Genomic DNA, 18261 nt, shown 5'->3' with positions numbered 1-18261 from the left:
CGGGGGGGTCTCCATTGCATCTGACCTCTGCCTAAAAAATGAGGCGGCGGAGGTGGGTATGGTGGGTAGTTGTAGTCTGAGTAAGGATAATTGTATGAGGGGCCAGGTGTTGTAGGTTCAGATTCACTTCCGGAACTGTAGGAAGAGTCGGAGAACGTAGTGTATGCTCTCCTACCTCTGTACCCCCCTCTACCTCGGTTGGCAAAGCGGCCTTGGGTGTCTTGTTTGTAGTAGTCGGGTTGAAGATATGGGTAAACACTTTTTTTATCAAAGGCTCTAAGATCCTTGGCTAATTTTTCTAATTTCTTGGTTTGAGTGGTGATATCAAAGTCTTTTAGTGTGGCGTCTAGAGACTCCAAGGCAGATTTAGCATTTGTCAAAGTGCTGTCCCCAAGTATCTCGGCTCGTAGGGACGCGATCTCTTTAGTGAGAGTCTGTACCTGTTCGGCAGCGGTCTCGACTCCCAACACCATCCAGTGTCGGGAGCAATTGTTGGCGACGTAACTAAATCCCTCTTTGAATTTAGGTACGTCGACAAAAATCGCTGGCTCTATTTTAATTTGGAGACCTAACGGAATGATGTTCTCTTGTAAATATTTTGTGAACAAGTAACCGTGAAGTCTTGTCCTGATGAGCTTTTTTTCAAGTCTCTCTAGTCTGGTGATTTTGTCATTCAAAGTGACATCTACTTGCAAGTTGGTATTGGACAGAAATTGGTTGTTCTGGTCTTGCAGGAGTGTGTTGATGTAGTCTTCAGAATACGAAAGTAGTTCACTCTCTACCATGGTCTCGAGAAAGGAATTCTAAAGGACTAAATTAAAAACCTAAAGTAACCTCGCAGGTATGCACCTGCTCAGATGATTGATCTAAAGGGGGGTTATACCCAGAAAAATCCACATGGGACCTGGGTGCTATATGGTGTAGAGAAGAAGGGTCCCAGTGGAACTTTGTACGTTTGCTTGAATTTATTGTAGAAAAATCAAATTAAATAACAAAACAATGTCAATTAATCACAATGAATGAACCATATCACTTGGTAAATAAAAGTGCCCCAAGAAAGGAAAGGGAAGTGGGATAGCGTGATGCTGTGAAGGAGAGAACGGTGAGGAAATAAGGTTGGTGACAATTTAAATATTGCGAACTTAATTCAAAATGAAATACACTTTCATGGCTTCGGATCCCTGAGCCAAAGAAACAGGGGATCGTAGCATATCCCAAAGATTTTAAACAAATATATTCACGTTGACACAAAAGTCTTTGAATTAAATGCGGGAGTGTCAACTGAACAAGAGATGGAGGTAGCCGTCGACGTTTCGACCCCACGCTACATTTGTAGGCGTGTATATTGCCTTACATCGGGGTCTTCATCAGGACAGGGTAAGCAACAAGGGAGCACTACAATATCTGAAAATGTAAAATAATATGGTATAAATTGAATGGCCAACAATCAATGGCACGTTACCGTAGTGAACGGTAGAAACATTACTAATACTATTACCATGGTTATATAGAGGCAAAACATTGCAATTATTATGAATAATGCATTATGAACAAAGTGAGAAAAATCAAAGCTTTAGTGCATTACTGAACCTTTCAGATAATTTATACAACCCATAATTAATATCTTGCCTTTAAGCGTATGTGAGCTGACACACATAAACACAGGTTTCCTGACTCGGCCGGAGGAAACCAAATTGTCCAATCAGAATTATGTAATTCCATAGTGTCAAGGAGTCTATCCAATGAGTGACAATTGGGCATCAGTAAGGTCGGCTAGAATTGCAAGAAGTGGATAAGCCACTCTAATCACGGAGGACTCAAATCACTGACAGAATTAGAACAACGTTAAAAACAAGGAGAACATACCTGCTCAGTTCGAGCAAGTGACATGGCTATGTCCACATTAGTCCCGTAGATTGAGCATGCTGGATCTGTGAATAAGGGGACGAGTATGTAATAGATCAAACACAATTTCGAAAAGTCAATAAATGCCCGACATCATGTGGGAATTGGGGCTTACCTATAGAGCCCGCAAGGGTTGGGAGTATCTTGTTTCACTAGCTTATATCTCCTCGCCGGCAGTGCGTCGCTAAGGATCGCGTCAGGTTTGCCGCATCTGTAGATAGTACAACAGGAGGAGGAGAGGTGGTAAATAGAGACCGACTAATTGGTAAGTGGGGGACCGCTTGTCGGGAGGAAAGCGTCTCACCTTTTACGAAAAACAGAGGGCTCTGAGTCGCAGCCTTCCCGCGGTTGCTGATTGCAAACAAGTGGGCGTGGCCAGTTGGAAAGGTTTATAAAGACAGAGGGAGGACAACGAGTCGGGAGCGTTGCTAATGGCAACCTACTGCTCCGAGAAATCTTCCGGGTCTGTCATGAAGACTAAGAAAGGACACTAAGTCCGGAGCGTTGCTGGTAGCAACCATATGCTCCTGAGGGCTGCGGAGATTATCGGCAAATACCACGACATGGGCATAGGGGTACCACCATAGTCAGGGAAAAATGTGGGTACAATATGGCATGGGTAAAATAGCGGCCAGACTATGCGACCTGGTCAATGCACAATAAATAAACATCCGGATATCGATACAAAATATGTGTATGTAAAGAGATGCACCTCTCAAACACGAGGGTGAAGATCTCTTTCTATGCATCTAACGTTGAATTACATGCTATGCACCAGTGTCTAATTGAAAAAGAAAATGTTAAATACATTTATCAAAGGTCACTGTGCAGTAAGCAAACATCAAGGTATCTACACACTCAGTGTAAATTATGTATTCGTGAAGAGATGCACCTCTCAGACACGAGGGTGAAGATCTCTTTGTATACCTCTACCACTGAGTTACATTATATGCAATATTGTCAGGATTTTAAGGAATCTGTCTATGGACATTTTGTCAAAGGTCACTGTGCAATAAGCAAACATTAAGATATCCACACACTTTTTTGCAAGATATGTATTCATGAAGAGATATGAAGATATGTATTCATGAAGAGATTACATTATGTGCAATATTATCAAAGTTTTAAGGAATATGTCTGTGGAGGTGGTCAACAGATGTACCTCTTATAGAAATTATGCCTTATGTTACAGACGGTTTCACAGTTTAGTTGATCCGTGCTCAGGACCTCTCGCACAGGAGGGTCAAAAGAGATCAGTTATAGCAGTCACATGAAATACCATTTTGGGCAGTGGCAGCGTGTATCTATGGTCCAGTTCTCAGACCAAAGTCAGCGACCAAAGCTGGCTAACTGAGCATGACTACTCTCTGACTCGTTTAACCCATTTTGAATTGTATCCAAAATGGTCATCCCTTTAGATTCTCTCAAGGTCAGGATTCGTGCAATGTCCCCACCCCTGGGGCCCAGATTGATTTTTTCTAGTACTAGCCATTGGAGAGTCTCTGGGGTATGGCTTTTCAGAGTGCAATGATCCACTAAGGGAGCACCCTGTACTCTGCATCTGATTCTGCTACCGTGTTGTAAAATACGGGCTTTGACCTTTTGCTGGGTCTGGCCTACATATGCCAAATCACAGGGACATTTGATCCAATAAATTACATTCGAGGAGTTGCAGTTAGTATGCGATTTTAATGCATAGGTTTTACCTCTGTACATCAGATCTTTAGTTTGGATTGTGGTAGCACATGCCGTGCATGAACCACATCTAAAATGTCCCACAATTGGAGGAAGGTGCCAAAGTGATTGAATGGTAGAAATCGGAGGTTGAGGAAGAAATGATTGTACAACCTGGTCCCTGATATTCCGTGATCTTTTGAAAGAGTGTAATGGTGGTGCTTGTTGTCCAATGTCATCCGCTACCAAACACCAGTGTTTGTTAATGATTTTCTTGATATCATTACTGCGAGTGGAGAATGTGGTTACACAAATGATTCGACCACCAGCTGAATCCTCTTTGCTTTCGCAATTCAGTAGATGCTCTCGGGGGCTGTACCAGGCTCTTTTACGTGCACGTTTTACTAAACGCGTGGGGTAGCCCCGTGCTGTTAGTCGGTCTGTAAGGTTTTGAGATTCCAACATATAGTTCTCTTTGGACGAACAATTTCGTCGGATTCTCAGGAACTGTCCGACAGGGAGGTTATCTCGTAACCCCCTGGGATGGTGGCTGTTGTACTCAAGTAATGAGTTCCGCTCAATGGGTTTGCGAAACAAAGTAGTTTCCAGTAATTTAGTCTCAGGATTTACAAAAATGGTTATGTCCAGAAACGCAATCTTCTCCTGGTTGGCTTCGAGGGTAAATTGTATGTCTGTGCTCTGTGTATTCAGCCAACCATGGAAGGACACGAGATCTTCTTTGGTGCCATTCCACAGGCATAGCACATCATCAATGTACCGGACCCACATATTCAAGTGGTGTCCGAATGGGTTCCTGTCACTGAAGATGACCCGGCTCTCATAATCGTCCATATACAATATAGCCAGATTTGGGGCAAATGTAGCCCCCATCGCTACTCCCTTGGTTTGGAGAAAGAACTGTTGTTGGAACACGAAAAAATTCTTCATCATGGCTATTTTCAGGAGTTCTATGATGAAATTCGTGGGTACTGGAACTGGAGCCGTCCTGGTATCGAGGGCCTTTTCCATAACAGCGATGGCGTCAAGCTGAGGGATACTAGTGTACAATGACACTATGTCACAGGTTACTAACAATTGGGTATCTGGATCGAAAGGTCTTTGATCAATCAGATTGATAACCTGGGTTGTATCCCGGAGGTATGTCTTAGTTCTTATGGCTAGAGGCTTTAGGAAGAAGTCGATATATTGATTGAGTGGTTCCAGCATTGAACCACAACCGGACACTATTGGGCGTCCGGGGGGATTGTCGAGGCCTTTGTGCACCTTGGGTAAGGTATATATGGTTGCTAGCCGTGGATGACTTTGATTCAAAAATTTGAATTCTTGCTGTGATAAAAAACCTTCCTCCAGGCCATTTTGTGTGATTTGGAGTATCAATAAGGCTAGATCTTTCGAAGGGTCACTGTGAATGAGTTTATAGCTAACTCCGTCATTCAGCTGTCTATAAATTTCCTTTTTGTAAGCAGTGGTGTCTTGAATCACGATCGCCCCGCCTTTGTCGGCGGGCTTGATGACTATATCGGCATTGTCTTTCAAACTCTTAAGTGCCAGTTTTTGGTTTGCACTTAGGTTGAATCGGATGTATTTCGGCTTGTTGACGGTATTCTCCACTTCATGGATGACCAAATCTTCAAATGCCAGAATTTTGTTACTGATTGCGTAGGAGGGGGGAAAAAAAGTTGATGGTTCCCTCAGTCCAGTAGCAGATGATCTCAGTGGAGTGGTCGCATGTCTGAAGAAATACCTGAGACGAATTTTTCTGAAAAAGTTGTACAGTTCTGTTTTCAATTGAAATCTATTCGGAAGTGTGGTTGGAACGTAAGAGAGACCTTTGCTCAATACTTTTTCTTCTTCATCAGATAGGTTGTATTTGGAAATATTTACTATAGGGTTGGTGGAATGTGCAGGTCTGCTTGTCACCACCGGTAGGTGTTTCTCCTGGTCGATATTTCGCCATGGTTCTCGGGGCGGAAGGTTACTTGTTTCTGGGCACGTCCCCGACCCGCATTCTGATTGCCCGTGTTGGATTGTTGTCCACGTTGGGGTCCACTGGACCAATTGCCCCGACCTCGGGGGGGTCTCCATTGCATCTGACCTCTGCCTAAAAAATGAGGCGGCGGAGGTGGGTATGGTGGGTAGTTGTAGTCTGAGTAAGGATAATTGTATGAGGGGCCAGGTGTTGTAGGTTCAGATTCACTTCCGGAACTGTAGGAAGAGTCGGAGAACGTAGTGTATGCTCTCCTACCTCTGTACCCCCCTCTACCTCGGTTGGCAAAGCGGCCTTGGGTGTCTTGTTTGTAGTAGTCGGGTTGAAGATATGGGTAAACACTTTTTTTATCAAAGGCTCTAAGATCCTTGGCTAATTTTTCTAATTTCTTGGTTTGAGTGGTGATATCAAAGTCTTTTAGTGTGGCGTCTAGAGACTCCAAGGCAGATTTAGCATTTGTCAAAGTGCTGTCCCCAAGTATCTCGGCTCGTAGGGACGCGATCTCTTTAGTGAGAGTCTGTACCTGTTCGGCAGCGGTCTCGACTCCCAACACCATCCAGTGTCGGGAGCAATTGTTGGCGACGTAACTAAATCCCTCTTTGAATTTAGGTACGTCGACAAAAATCGCTGGCTCTATTTTAATTTGGAGACCTAACGGAATGATGTTCTCTTGTAAATATTTTGTGAACAAGTAACCGTGAAGTCTTGTCCTGATGAGCTTTTTTTCAAGTCTCTCTAGTCTGGTGATTTTGTCATTCAAAGTGACATCTACTTGCAAGTTGGTATTGGACAGAAATTGGTTGTTCTGGTCTTGCAGGAGTGTGTTGATGTAGTCTTCAGAATACGAAAGTAGTTCACTCTCTACCATGGTCTCGAGAAAGGAATTCTAAAGGACTAAATTAAAAACCTAAAGTAACCTCGCAGGTATGCACCTGCTCAGATGATTGATCTAAAGGGGGGTTATACCCAGAAAAATCCACATGGGACCTGGGTGCTATATGGTGTAGAGAAGAAGGGTCCCAGTGGAACTTTGTACGTTTGCTTGAATTTATTGTAGAAAAATCAAATTAAATAACAAAACAATGTCAATTAATCACAATGAATGAACCATATCACTTGGTAAATAAAAGTGCCCCAAGAAAGGAAAGGGAAGTGGGATAGCGTGATGCTGTGAAGGAGAGAACGGTGAGGAAATAAGGTTGGTGACAATTTAAATATTGCGAACTTAATTCAAAATGAAATACACTTTCATGGCTTCGGATCCCTGAGCCAAAGAAACAGGGGATCGTAGCATATCCCAAAGATTTTAAACAAATATATTCACGTTGACACAAAAGTCTTTGAATTAAATGCGGGAGTGTCAACTGAACAAGAGATGGAGGTAGCCGTCGACGTTTCGACCCCACGCTACATTTGTAGGCGTGTATATTGCCTTACATCGGGGTCTTCATCAGGACAGGGTAAGCAACAAGGGAGCACTACAATATCTGAAAATGTAAAATAATATGGTATAAATTGAATGGCCAACAATCAATGGCACGTTACCGTAGTGAACGGTAGAAACATTACTAATACTATTACCATGGTTATATAGAGGCAAAACATTGCAATTATTATGAATAATGCATTATGAACAAAGTGAGAAAAATCAAAGCTTTAGTGCATTACTGAACCTTTCAGATAATTTATACAACCCATAATTAATATCTTGCCTTTAAGCGTATGTGAGCTGACACACATAAACACAGGTTTCCTGACTCGGCCGGAGGAAACCAAATTGTCCAATCAGAATTATGTAATTCCATAGTGTCAAGGAGTCTATCCAATGAGTGACAATTGGGCATCAGTAAGGTCGGCTAGAATTGCAAGAAGTGGATAAGCCACTCTAATCACGGAGGACTCAAATCACTGACAGAATTAGAACAACGTTAAAAACAAGGAGAACATACCTGCTCAGTGACCAGGTCGCATAGTCTGGCCGCTATTTTACCCATGCCATATTGTACCCACATTTTTCCCTGACTATGGTGGTACCCCTATGCCCATGTCGTGGTATTTGCCGATAATCTCCGCAGCCCTCAGGAGCATATGGTTGCTACCAGCAACGCTCCGGACTTAGTGTCCTTTCTTAGTCTTCATGACAGACCCGGAAGATTTCTCGGAGCAGTAGGTTGCCATTAGCAACGCTCCCGACTCGTTGTCCTCCCTCTGTCTTTATAAACCTTTCCAACTGGCCACGCCCACTTGTTTGCAATCAGCAACCGCGGGAAGGCTGCGACTCAGAGCCCTCTGTTTTTCGTAAAAGGTGAGACGCTTTCCTCCCGACAAGCGGTCCCCCACTTACCAATTAGTCGGTCTCTATTTACCACCTCTCCTCCTCCTGTTGTACTATCTACAGATGCGGCAAACCTGACGCGATCCTTAGCGACGCACTGCCGGCGAGGAGATATAAGCTAGTGAAACAAGATACTCCCAACCCTTGCGGGCTCTATAGGTAAGCCCCAATTCCCACATGATGTCGGGCATTTATTGACTTTTCGAAATTGTGTTTGATCTATTACATACTCGTCCCCTTATTCACAGATCCAGCATGCTCAATCTACGGGACTAATGTGGACATAGCCATGTCACTTGCTCGAACTGAGCAGGTATGTTCTCCTTGTTTTTAACGTTGTTCTAATTCTGTCAGTGATTTGAGTCCTCCGTGATTAGAGTGGCTTATCCACTTCTTGCAATTCTAGCCGACCTTACTGATGCCCAATTGTCACTCATTGGATAGACTCCTTGACACTATGGAATTACATAATTCTGATTGGACAATTTGGTTTCCTCCGGCCGAGTCAGGAAACCTGTGTTTATGTGTGTCAGCTCACATACGCTTAAAGGCAAGATATTAATTATGGGTTGTATAAATTATCTGAAAGGTTCAGTAATGCACTAAAGCTTTGATTTTTCTCACTTTGTTCATAATGCATTATTCATAATAATTGCAATGTTTTGCCTCTATATAACCATGGTAATAGTATTAGTAATGTTTCTACCGTTCACTACGGTAACGTGCCATTGATTGTTGGCCATTCAATTTATACCATATTATTTTACATTTTCAGATATTGTAGTGCTCCCTTGTTGCTTACCCTGTCCTGATGAAGACCCCGATGTAAGGCAATATACACGCCTACAAATGTAGCGTGGGGTCGAAACGTCGACGGCTACCTCCATCTCTTGTTCAGTTGACACTCCCGCATTTAATTCAAAGACTTTTGTGTCAACGTGAATATATTTGTTTAAAATCTTTGGGATATGCTACGATCCCCTGTTTCTTTGGCTCAGGGATCCGAAGCCATGAAAGTGTATTTCATTTTGAATTAAGTTCGCAATATTTAAATTGTCACCAACCTTATTTCCTCACCGTTCTCTCCTTCACAGCATCACGCTATCCCACTTCCCTTTCCTTTCTTGGGGCACTTTTATTTACCAAGTGATATGGTTCATTCATTGTGATTAATTGACATTGTTTTGTTATTTAATTTGATTTTTCTACAATAAATTCAAGCAAACGTACAAAGTTCCACTGGGACCCTACCGATCTGTTTTAAGAAGCATACAAAGTAAGCGGCATAAAGTACCGTCTAGTGTCTGTGGATAATCATTTCAGTAGTGAAAAACACTAAGTTGAAAAGAAAACCCTTTGACACTTACTTTGCCGCTTAACTGTGTGAGGTAGTACATGAAGGGAGCTTTGTGAGGAAAGTGTTAACTGCGCACCAGCACGTGTGACGTCATCGCGCAGGGCGCCATCTTGAGTACTTGAGTTATTTGGAAAGGAAAAGAAACACGCGCAGAATCTTTAGCGTGCAAAGGGCGTTACTGAAAACCAACGGAGGAAGTTACCGAGAATAAAAGTCTGTATCCTTTTATGAGTAAACACTTATAACTGTGTATTGTGTGCGATGGAATTTCGAAATTAATAAGGGAAGCGACATACGCATATCCTTCCTGTTAAAAGCTGAATGTACATCTTCATGTGAAAAAAAAACAGAGCAATGATAAAACGTGCATCCAAGGTTTTTCCTGCACAAAAGAAACTGTAGTCGCTCAGGTTTCGGTGGAAGTTTTTGTTTTTGGAATATAGTAGACTCTAACAGTAATAAACAGACATACAGTGGTAAATAGGGCGAAATTTATAAAACAAATAAAATGAATGGAAACAAAATGTACAATTTACCGCCACCAGAATCGTTTATGGAAGAGGAAGGTACAAATAAAGTAGGGTGGAGTGAGTGGAAAGAGTACTTCGAGAATTATATATCCTTAGTCGATGAAGAGATAGAACCGTTGAATCCTGAGGAAAAAGCTGAAATATTACTGCTCAGTTTAGGTGCTGGTGGACGTGAAATGTATTATAAAATAGAAAAGGGAATCTACAAGGGAACTGACCGAAACATATTGGAGAACATCATGAATGTACTTGATGAGCATTATAAGCAAGTGGCATTGGTTGAAGCACAAAGGTATGAGAAGTTCATGGATGTAAAGGTTCACAAAGAGAAGGACTACAAGTGTACAATAAACCCAAAGTGTGCCATCATAGTGGGGGGGGTAAAAATTGAAATCATAGCAGATTCAGGGTCACACTATACTGTTGTTAGCGCGAGTATGTGGAGTAAAAAATTTGCTAAAATACATGGGAACGATTTAAAAGTGGCCAACGTATCCCTGACATCGTACACGGGGGAAGAAATTAAATTAATAGGGTACAAAGTGCTGGATTTATGCTACAAGGAGAGAAGCACTAAGAGTGCTATATACATTTCAGATAACGAACTATCCGTGCTTGGGTGGAATGATCAAAGGAAATTGAGAATATCTCTGAATCAAAAATGGAATGAACACCAAAATGAACTGGCACTTAGCAAAAGCATACAATTGACGAAGTATGGATTGGGGAATGCAAGACCGCCACCATCAAAAAACGTGGTTGTCAAGGAGGGAGCTGCTAGGAGGAAGATATGGAAAAAAGAAGCGGCTGAGGACAAAGTCTATAAGAAACAAGAGGCTTACATTGTATTGAGGGATGAGAGGAATTCTAGCAAGGGGTGCGAGAGAAAAGACAGTGAAGGAAAAATTGGAAAAAAGGGTAAATGTGAGAAAGTAAGAAAACAATATGTTACACAACCCAAAAATGCAGAGTTAGTAAGAAAATATGAGAGTAACCTCTTCAATTTAAGGGCGGTTCGGCAAAGAACTGCATTCGCAGGACTCGAGACTGACACAAGAGATGTGTATAGGGATTGTATGGCAAAGGAAAGGGAAGATGGTTTGAGTTTCGTTGACTTGAAGCCTAGTCACAAAGCAAATTATTCTAAATGGTTAAATTGTGATATGCTGATGAGTAAGAGTAGGGAAGCACAAGAACTCTTCCAATGTTCTCAAAATAAAGTTGCATCAGGGAAGAAGAATGTGCTCGATGAATACCAAAGGAAACATGAGTCATGCAGTCCAGTAGAACCAACGGAGTTTTCCCGCGGAAGTCATTGGAGGGAACTGGAGGACGGACTGTTCACGGCTGAGGCTAGTACTAATGTAGCAGAACGGTTTGAAGTGAAAAATAATAGTGGCTTTGAAAACGTTCAATACCAAGTAAATGAAGCAAGAAGTAGGTCAAGACCTGACACTGATGAGGACATTGGAATGGTGACCGGTTGCATTAAAGGGCATAGTAGCAATGTTGTGGATAAGGAAATAGCCCACATATCAATGCAATACTTACACCGTGACAACCCCCAAGGTGCTCACTGGGTGCGTAATGGCGTTACAGGAGAGGATGTGTCCCGTGGATCAAAGGTCTCAGCAACATCCACTAGTGAATGTCGTTCATCCAAGATGGAGGATGGACTGGTCACTGCTCTGACCCTTGCGGAACGAATGAACCTCTTATTCCACAATACCACCAGTGATTCCAGTACTGATAATAACTAGGGGTTTATTTAGGCTCCGCTAAAGTCGACTTTTGAATTGGAATACGCTTTTATTTGTACATGGGCTTTTCCATGGTCAGATTGTTTGTTATTTTTAGTCAATAAGATTATACAGTGTTTTTTCATCTGTTTTCCTCCTTTCCCTTAGGAAGGAGATGTGTTACGGCTCTAACGTCCTTTCCTCCCCTTGTCCCTCTCTCTTATCCGTCCCCTCCACCCTCTTGTCCCTTCTCAGCTCCCGTCCCCTCTCTGTCCGTCATTTGCATACATTACGTCAATGGCTGTTCCTTGCCATATGACAGTTGAAGGAACGGTTGAAGTGACAGTTGCAGCTGTCATTGATTGAGCTGGTGATCGGGCCCTCCACCCGGTGTGTCGTGTTACTTATAATAAAGAGACATCTTAAAGAAACACCTGGTGTCATCTTTACACTAATCCTAATTAATTTTACAACAGACACATTTAAAAAAAACTTTTCTTCGCTTTATTGATTTGCTGCTTTGGTTTCCAGTGAATAAACTAGAGGATGACTGAATGTGAAATAACTGTTCGTTTTATCCATCCCCTTACTGGGGGCTTGCGTTTAGCAAACCATTGTAGCCTTGTGAAGTGATCAGCATATCTAAACGCTTGTGTTTTTTTTTTCTTTTTTCTTTTTTTCCCTTTTCTCTCTTTTGTTCTCTGTTGTTTCATCTTTTCCCTCTGTTTACTTCACTGAATGTTTCGCCGTGTGCTTTTCACTTACTCCTCTCTTCCTTCAAAACGTTCTTTCTCTTCTTTTGTATTTTCTTATTCTCCCCATTACTCCCGCATTATATCCTTTCTATGTTTGCTTGCCCTTTTCCCCTCACATCCTCTCCCATTCCTGATTATTTCTCACTGCAACTTGTCTTTCCCTTTATTGCCTTCACGACTAAACAATTTACTCTTTGGTTCTATTTTCCTTTTCTCAACATCTCTTCTTTCCTAATCTCCCTTCCATTCCATCTTCTGTTTCCCATTTACTTGCACATCTCCCTTATTTTTCTGCATACCTTTTACATTATCATCTCCCTATCCCGTGCTGCTTTTTTCCATATCTCTTCTTTCTTTTTACATCCCCTTTATCTCCCAACATATGTTCCATCTACTTTACCATTCTGCTCCCACATTTCTTCCTCTCTTATTTCTTCCTCCATTATTTGCTTGCTGCTCTCACATTCCCTCTCTATCCACATATTATCTCTTCATACCTTTCACTTTTTTTTGGCCCCTCCCTCCAACTCTGCCACTCTTCTTCTTCTTGACTCACACTCTCTTTTTCACACCCTTCTCTCTACCCACTTCCTCCTTCCTCCAGGGTATTAACTGGTACAACTGGAAGGGCTTTGAGTTCTCCATTCCCTTCACGGAGATGAAAATGAGACCCAAGAACTCTGTGGCTCTGCGGAGGATCTAAACCCCACACCATCGCCCGCCCTTGAAAAAGAAAATGAAATAGAACTAGCGCTACAGTGGAGGAGAGGCTCTAGGACTTCCGGAGTGGCGGAAGGAGACAGCAGTGAAGAGGACAAAGCAAGCTTCATCCCTCCATCCGTGAAGAAGCGCCTGTCAAAGAAACAGAGACCTTATTCCTTGAGGTGGGAAAAGGAGACTATGATTCTGCCTCAACAGTAAACCCTGCAGTGTAGGGATATGGGGAAACCAATGCTTCTCTGTGGGGGCAGAGCAATGTGGAGAAAAAGTGGGAATCCAGAAAAAAGTGGGTTTTACAGCTTCGCCTCTGGGTTCACAAACCAAGTCGCTTTATTATTGGAAACCTGAGTTCCAGAGTATTCCATGTTCATGTACATGTCTCGCTATAATACCTTTTTGTAAATTTATCAATATTGTAAACATTTCTCCCCTATGTTTTTGAACCCCTGTTGCAATAAATCACCTCATCAGGAGGTTTCGGAAAACAAATCTGGCGTTCATGCTTTTCTACGGAAGTTCCCGTTTTCCCTTTTGAGTAAAAGTTGTGCCATTTGTGGTTTCTTGTGCATATGTCTGCATGCTTCTGGTTGGAGTGCCTGACTAGTGTGTTCTTTGTTAATCGTGCTGTATGGTAAACACATGGTAAACACAGATGTAGGCTAGCAGCCCAAGGACTAGATGACTGTACAGTGTTCCATACATACCTACTTACATACGTAACAACTGATGCAAGTACACAAACATGGCTGTTTACGTATGCAAGGTCAAACAACAGTTATGAGTCTCCTGGTTGCATTGATAATTCTAGTTTGTTTTTTATTTTGTTTTTTTTGCAGTTTTGTGTATCACAAATTTGGTCCAAGGGAATCAGAGTGAACAATAGAACCAGAGTACGCAACACCTTTTTCTATTTTGGTGGGTGCTTGGGGGGTAGGGGTGCACAGGGAGGTTACCTGATATGTCCAAAATCAGAGCATAATGATTCAAGCCTTGTTTCCCAGTTCCAAAGTCGGCAGGTCTAGCCATATGCCTCCCTGTGTTTAGGCCACAATCCTTAACGCACACAAATGTATTACTAAGATTCACAGATATGCTGAGAAGCAAATAGTCGTTTCTCAGTTGAGCATTAAAGATTGCAAGGAGGTAATTTGAAGTAAAGACTTGTCTGTGAGAGAAACAAGGAGGGGCAAAGAGTGAGATCCGTCCTTGCATAATTAAATCCATGAGAAAAAAAATAAACTACCACTTGCCTTGGAAACGTGGTTAATGGGAATTATGAGATTCGCAGCATCACAATTATGGTGGAAAGATGTCTCAACTACTGAAAGCGTGAAACAACAGGCAACATCATGATGGATTCGGTACTGAGCACCCATTCTAAATATTATTCCATAACAATTTGTAATCCCATTTATTTCTTCATCAGCAAAGTTACAGAAACCTCTGTTAATATTCGTGGGGAATGGGGCACTTGTAATAAGGCCCTAAAGAGCAGGTGCAGATTCTACTTTCTTCGAAAAATCTTCCTTTATAGATCTATGGAAAGAAAATGTAGGTACATACTACTTAAAAGTCGAGTTGGTATGTTCCAGCGGTAAACTATTGTAGTAAATACGTAGAAGTCTAAACATTTTAATGAGGATCCATATGTAGGTCTGGCCTAGTGACATCTTGAGTTTTTTTTTACCACACTCGTGTAAACAAAATAATAATAATAATTAAAAAAACATATAAACATAGATTTGAAGGACTTTTGTCTGGCCCTCTTTATCCATTGGTCTGTTTAACTGTTATTTACATTATGCTTCTCTCATATCTGCATAAAGCATGTTGGAAGTGGGCCAGCCCAATTTTAGCCACTGGCTGTCTTAAATGCCTTATCACAGGAATGCACCCACCTAAAAAGAAGTATAATCCACTGCACAAGCTAGTGAGCTAAAACTTTACTTTGCCAAAACCCTTTTCTTTATTTATCCTTTCTGAATTATTTTCAGTCACCCGTGTGTTTGCAATTTATAACTTCAGGTTAAAGTGCTCCAATGACAATACCTTTAATGGTTGCCTGAACACATTTGGAGACAAAACCCTTCCCCCACAAATCTTGCCCTATTCAGATCCGCCAGGTTCAATTACAAAAAGCATATCCTTAATACTAAGGCTGCCTTCTTCCGTTCACAATTGGACCGGGCCAAAAATAGACCCAGGGAACTATTCAGCATTATTATAAACCAAACCACCTCTGCCCCCCGCCCTCCAAGGTGACGGCCAATATCGAGAGATGTGAGGAAATTGCAACTACTTCTCTGAAAAAATCTCCAAAACCGATCACTCCTTTGTCTTAACTCCCCTTCCACATTGCACACATCCCCCACAAGATTTTTCCTCAAATCCTCCGGCTCTCTTAACTTCTCCTCATGACCCTTCATCTGTAGTCGTTTCTCTTCCTGAATCCGACCCCACCAAACTTGAGAATAAAAACAATGCTTCCTGGAATCACTTTCCCCCGGTTACTGAGCTCGAAGTCCTCAATGTCATTGCCAGACTTAAACCATCCTCTCACACCTGAGACCTTCTCCCTGCCAACCTAGTCCAAGATTTAAAACACATCATTGCCCCTTTTTGGACCTCTATCATCAACTCTTCCTTTGCCACGGGGTGTGTCCCTGTTTCCCTCCAACTTGGAAAAATCACTCCCATCCTCAAAAATCCTGCTGCCGACCCTAATGACCTAAATATTCTTTGGCCTATCTCTAACCTTCCCCTTCTCTGTTAAGCCCTTGAAAAATGAGCCTTGCGCTAATTAGACTCACACATTTAATCTATTGGACTCATTGCAATCAGGTTTCAGAAAGGGCAGTAGCACGGAAACAGCCATGCTCAATATTATTGATGACATCCATCACTCCCTCGACAAGGGCGAATCCTCTCATCTCATTCTCCTTGATCTCTTTTCTACTTTCGATACCGTGAACTACTCTAGTTAGCACTCTTAAAGATCGTTTTGGCCTCAACGGTTCAGTTCTCAAATGGTTCTCCTTTTTCCAACACAGAACCCAGCAAATTAAAATTCACAACTGCCTTTCTAAACCAATGTCTGTCTCGATGGGTGTCCCCCAGGGCTCTATTCTCTCTCCCTCTCTTTTCAACCTCTTTATGGAGCCCCTTACCCTTATTCTTAAGCATGCAGTAATCAAGTATCACCTCTACGCCAATGACACTCAACTTTATCATAAGATTGAATCCCGCTCTGACGTGTTACACCTCAATGATATCTTGACTAAGATCCAAGCCTGGTTCCACCTCAGCCACCTCAAACTCAACCCCAAAAAAACTGACATCATTCTTTTCTCCCCTAAAAACATCTCGTTCCCCATCCAATCCTGGATCTCGACCTTACAGCTCTCAACTTCTCTCTCACCATATCAAATTCAGTTAAATCCCTTGGAATTAACATTGACCAGAACCTTTCTCTTATCTCCCACATAAAAAACTCATCCAAAAGTGCTCTCTTCACTCTCTTTCACCTCAAGAAACTAAAACCCTTCATTCCTGCTGATGACTTTAGATCTGCTGTCCAATCGCTGGACCGGTCTAAAATAGATTATGGCAACGCCATTCTCTCTGGCACACCTAAAGTACACTTAGGCCCAATCAAATCTCTTCTTAACCTTGCTGCTAGGCTCATTACCAACCTCAAACGGTTCGATCACATCTCCCCTACGCTTAAAGCCCTCAATTGGCTTCCCATTGAAGGCAGATCTTCCTATAAGACCGCTTGCATTACGCACAAAGCCCTGCATCAATATACCCCGCAATACCTCGCAGATAAACTCCTCAAAGCGGGCTGCTCTCGAACTCTGAGGAGCTCAAACACACTCGTTATTGTCCCTCCTCTGTTTAACAAGAATTCCACTTAATCACGTTCCTTCTCCGGAAATACGCCTACCATCTGGAATGCTCTCCCTAAAGAACTTCGTTGCAACCCCTCCTAATTCAGCTTCAAAAAAGACCTCAAATTACACCTGCTCGGCAATTTCTGGGGTCCTTAACCCCTTCCCTGGGCTCACATCCCAACCCGGTTACCTACTTGATAGGATCCCCCCTTCAGTGCTCCCGACGCCCTCTCTCCATCCTCTTTTCTTCACTTTGTTCTTTTCTTCTCCCTCTTTCTCAATATTCTTTTTCTCAGGCTGATACACTTGATGCTTCCTTACCCCCCTCACAGCCTCTCACCATTCTTACATCCTGCCCCCCTATTCTCTATCCCCCCCTTCTCCACAACAACCTCTCTTGTCTTGCTGTTGAATATCGCGATTTGCTATTAACAGATCGCATTAATTAAGCTGTTACCTATTGATTTAATTTTACTTGTATGCTACCTCACTGTATTTTTTGCTATTTTTATATCTTCCCATGTGAACCTTGTAAAGCGCTATGATACCCTTGGGTCCAGCCAGCGCTATATAAAACATTTAAAATAAATACATTAAATGTATATTAAATGTAACAGTTAATTGAAAAAAATATAGTTCTATTATATTAAGCACATGGTCACCATGTTTAGGCAGCAACATGTTTCCTTATTTGTATTTTTGTGGCATATGTTTGCAGCAAAACAAAAAGAGCATCTTGCAAAATTATTGATAACCATTTTTAAGTCTGAATACACACATCTTTGGCTTCCAGGTAAGACCTTGTTTCGCCCCCACACACTGCACAACACATTCTGCAAACAACACACCCCACACTACATACATAGAGAAAGGGACTTTGGGTCAGCCCTATTCAGCTGTTGGGTTGTTTTAGGCGATCCTTTTCAGACATGGGTTCAGTGGTCTACATCTCACATTTTCGATCAGCCCAAGACATTTTGCAGATATGTACATTTTTGAATAACATAAACATAAGTAGCTGCAGTCTAGATTGCGGTCTCCTTTTGAGCAGCTTTGTAGGCATTATTCATTGCAGAGCTCAGCAGCATAAGCCCTTCTCTTGCCAACATTGCTAGCACTCCCTGGAGGGCGAGTGGAATAGCATTAGCACTTTGCAGTGCCTGTTGCCACCCTGCCTCTACACACGTCACTGCCGGTAGCCATATCAGCGCTGTGTGGCAGAAGGAGCTGCTGGCCTGGCTCATCCTCCACCATCAAATTGAAAACTAATACAAAGCCATGTTTCCAACACATGCTTTTACACAGTAACTGCAGGACCTGCGCATGTTCCAGTAGCCAAGGGGGC

At 42.3% G+C, this 18261-nt stretch overlaps 1 protein-coding gene across 11 annotated transcripts in view; it reads left to right on the top strand.

Moving 5' to 3' along the window:
* The window catches only part of TNXB (tenascin XB), a 775055-nt gene extending 761543 nt beyond the window's left edge, over positions 1–13512 (top strand). For all 11 annotated transcript variants that reach the window (XM_078645877.1, XM_078645868.1, XM_078645870.1 and 8 more), the window contains one exon: positions 12908–13512. In XM_078645877.1, coding sequence (XP_078502003.1) covers positions 12908–13006 — 99 coding nt within the window. In that variant the 3' untranslated portion in view covers positions 13007–13512. The remainder of the gene's footprint in view (positions 1–12907) is intronic.
* The last annotated feature ends 4749 nt before the right edge of the window (positions 13513–18261 follow it).

The sequence above is a fragment of the Lissotriton helveticus genome, chromosome 5_1 (genome assembly GCF_964261635.1).
Source record: "Lissotriton helveticus chromosome 5_1, aLisHel1.1, whole genome shotgun sequence".
Lineage (NCBI taxonomy): Eukaryota > Metazoa > Chordata > Amphibia > Caudata > Salamandridae > Lissotriton > Lissotriton helveticus.
Note: the sequence above shows the minus strand (reverse complement) of the source record. Positions and strands in the feature narration are given on the sequence as shown.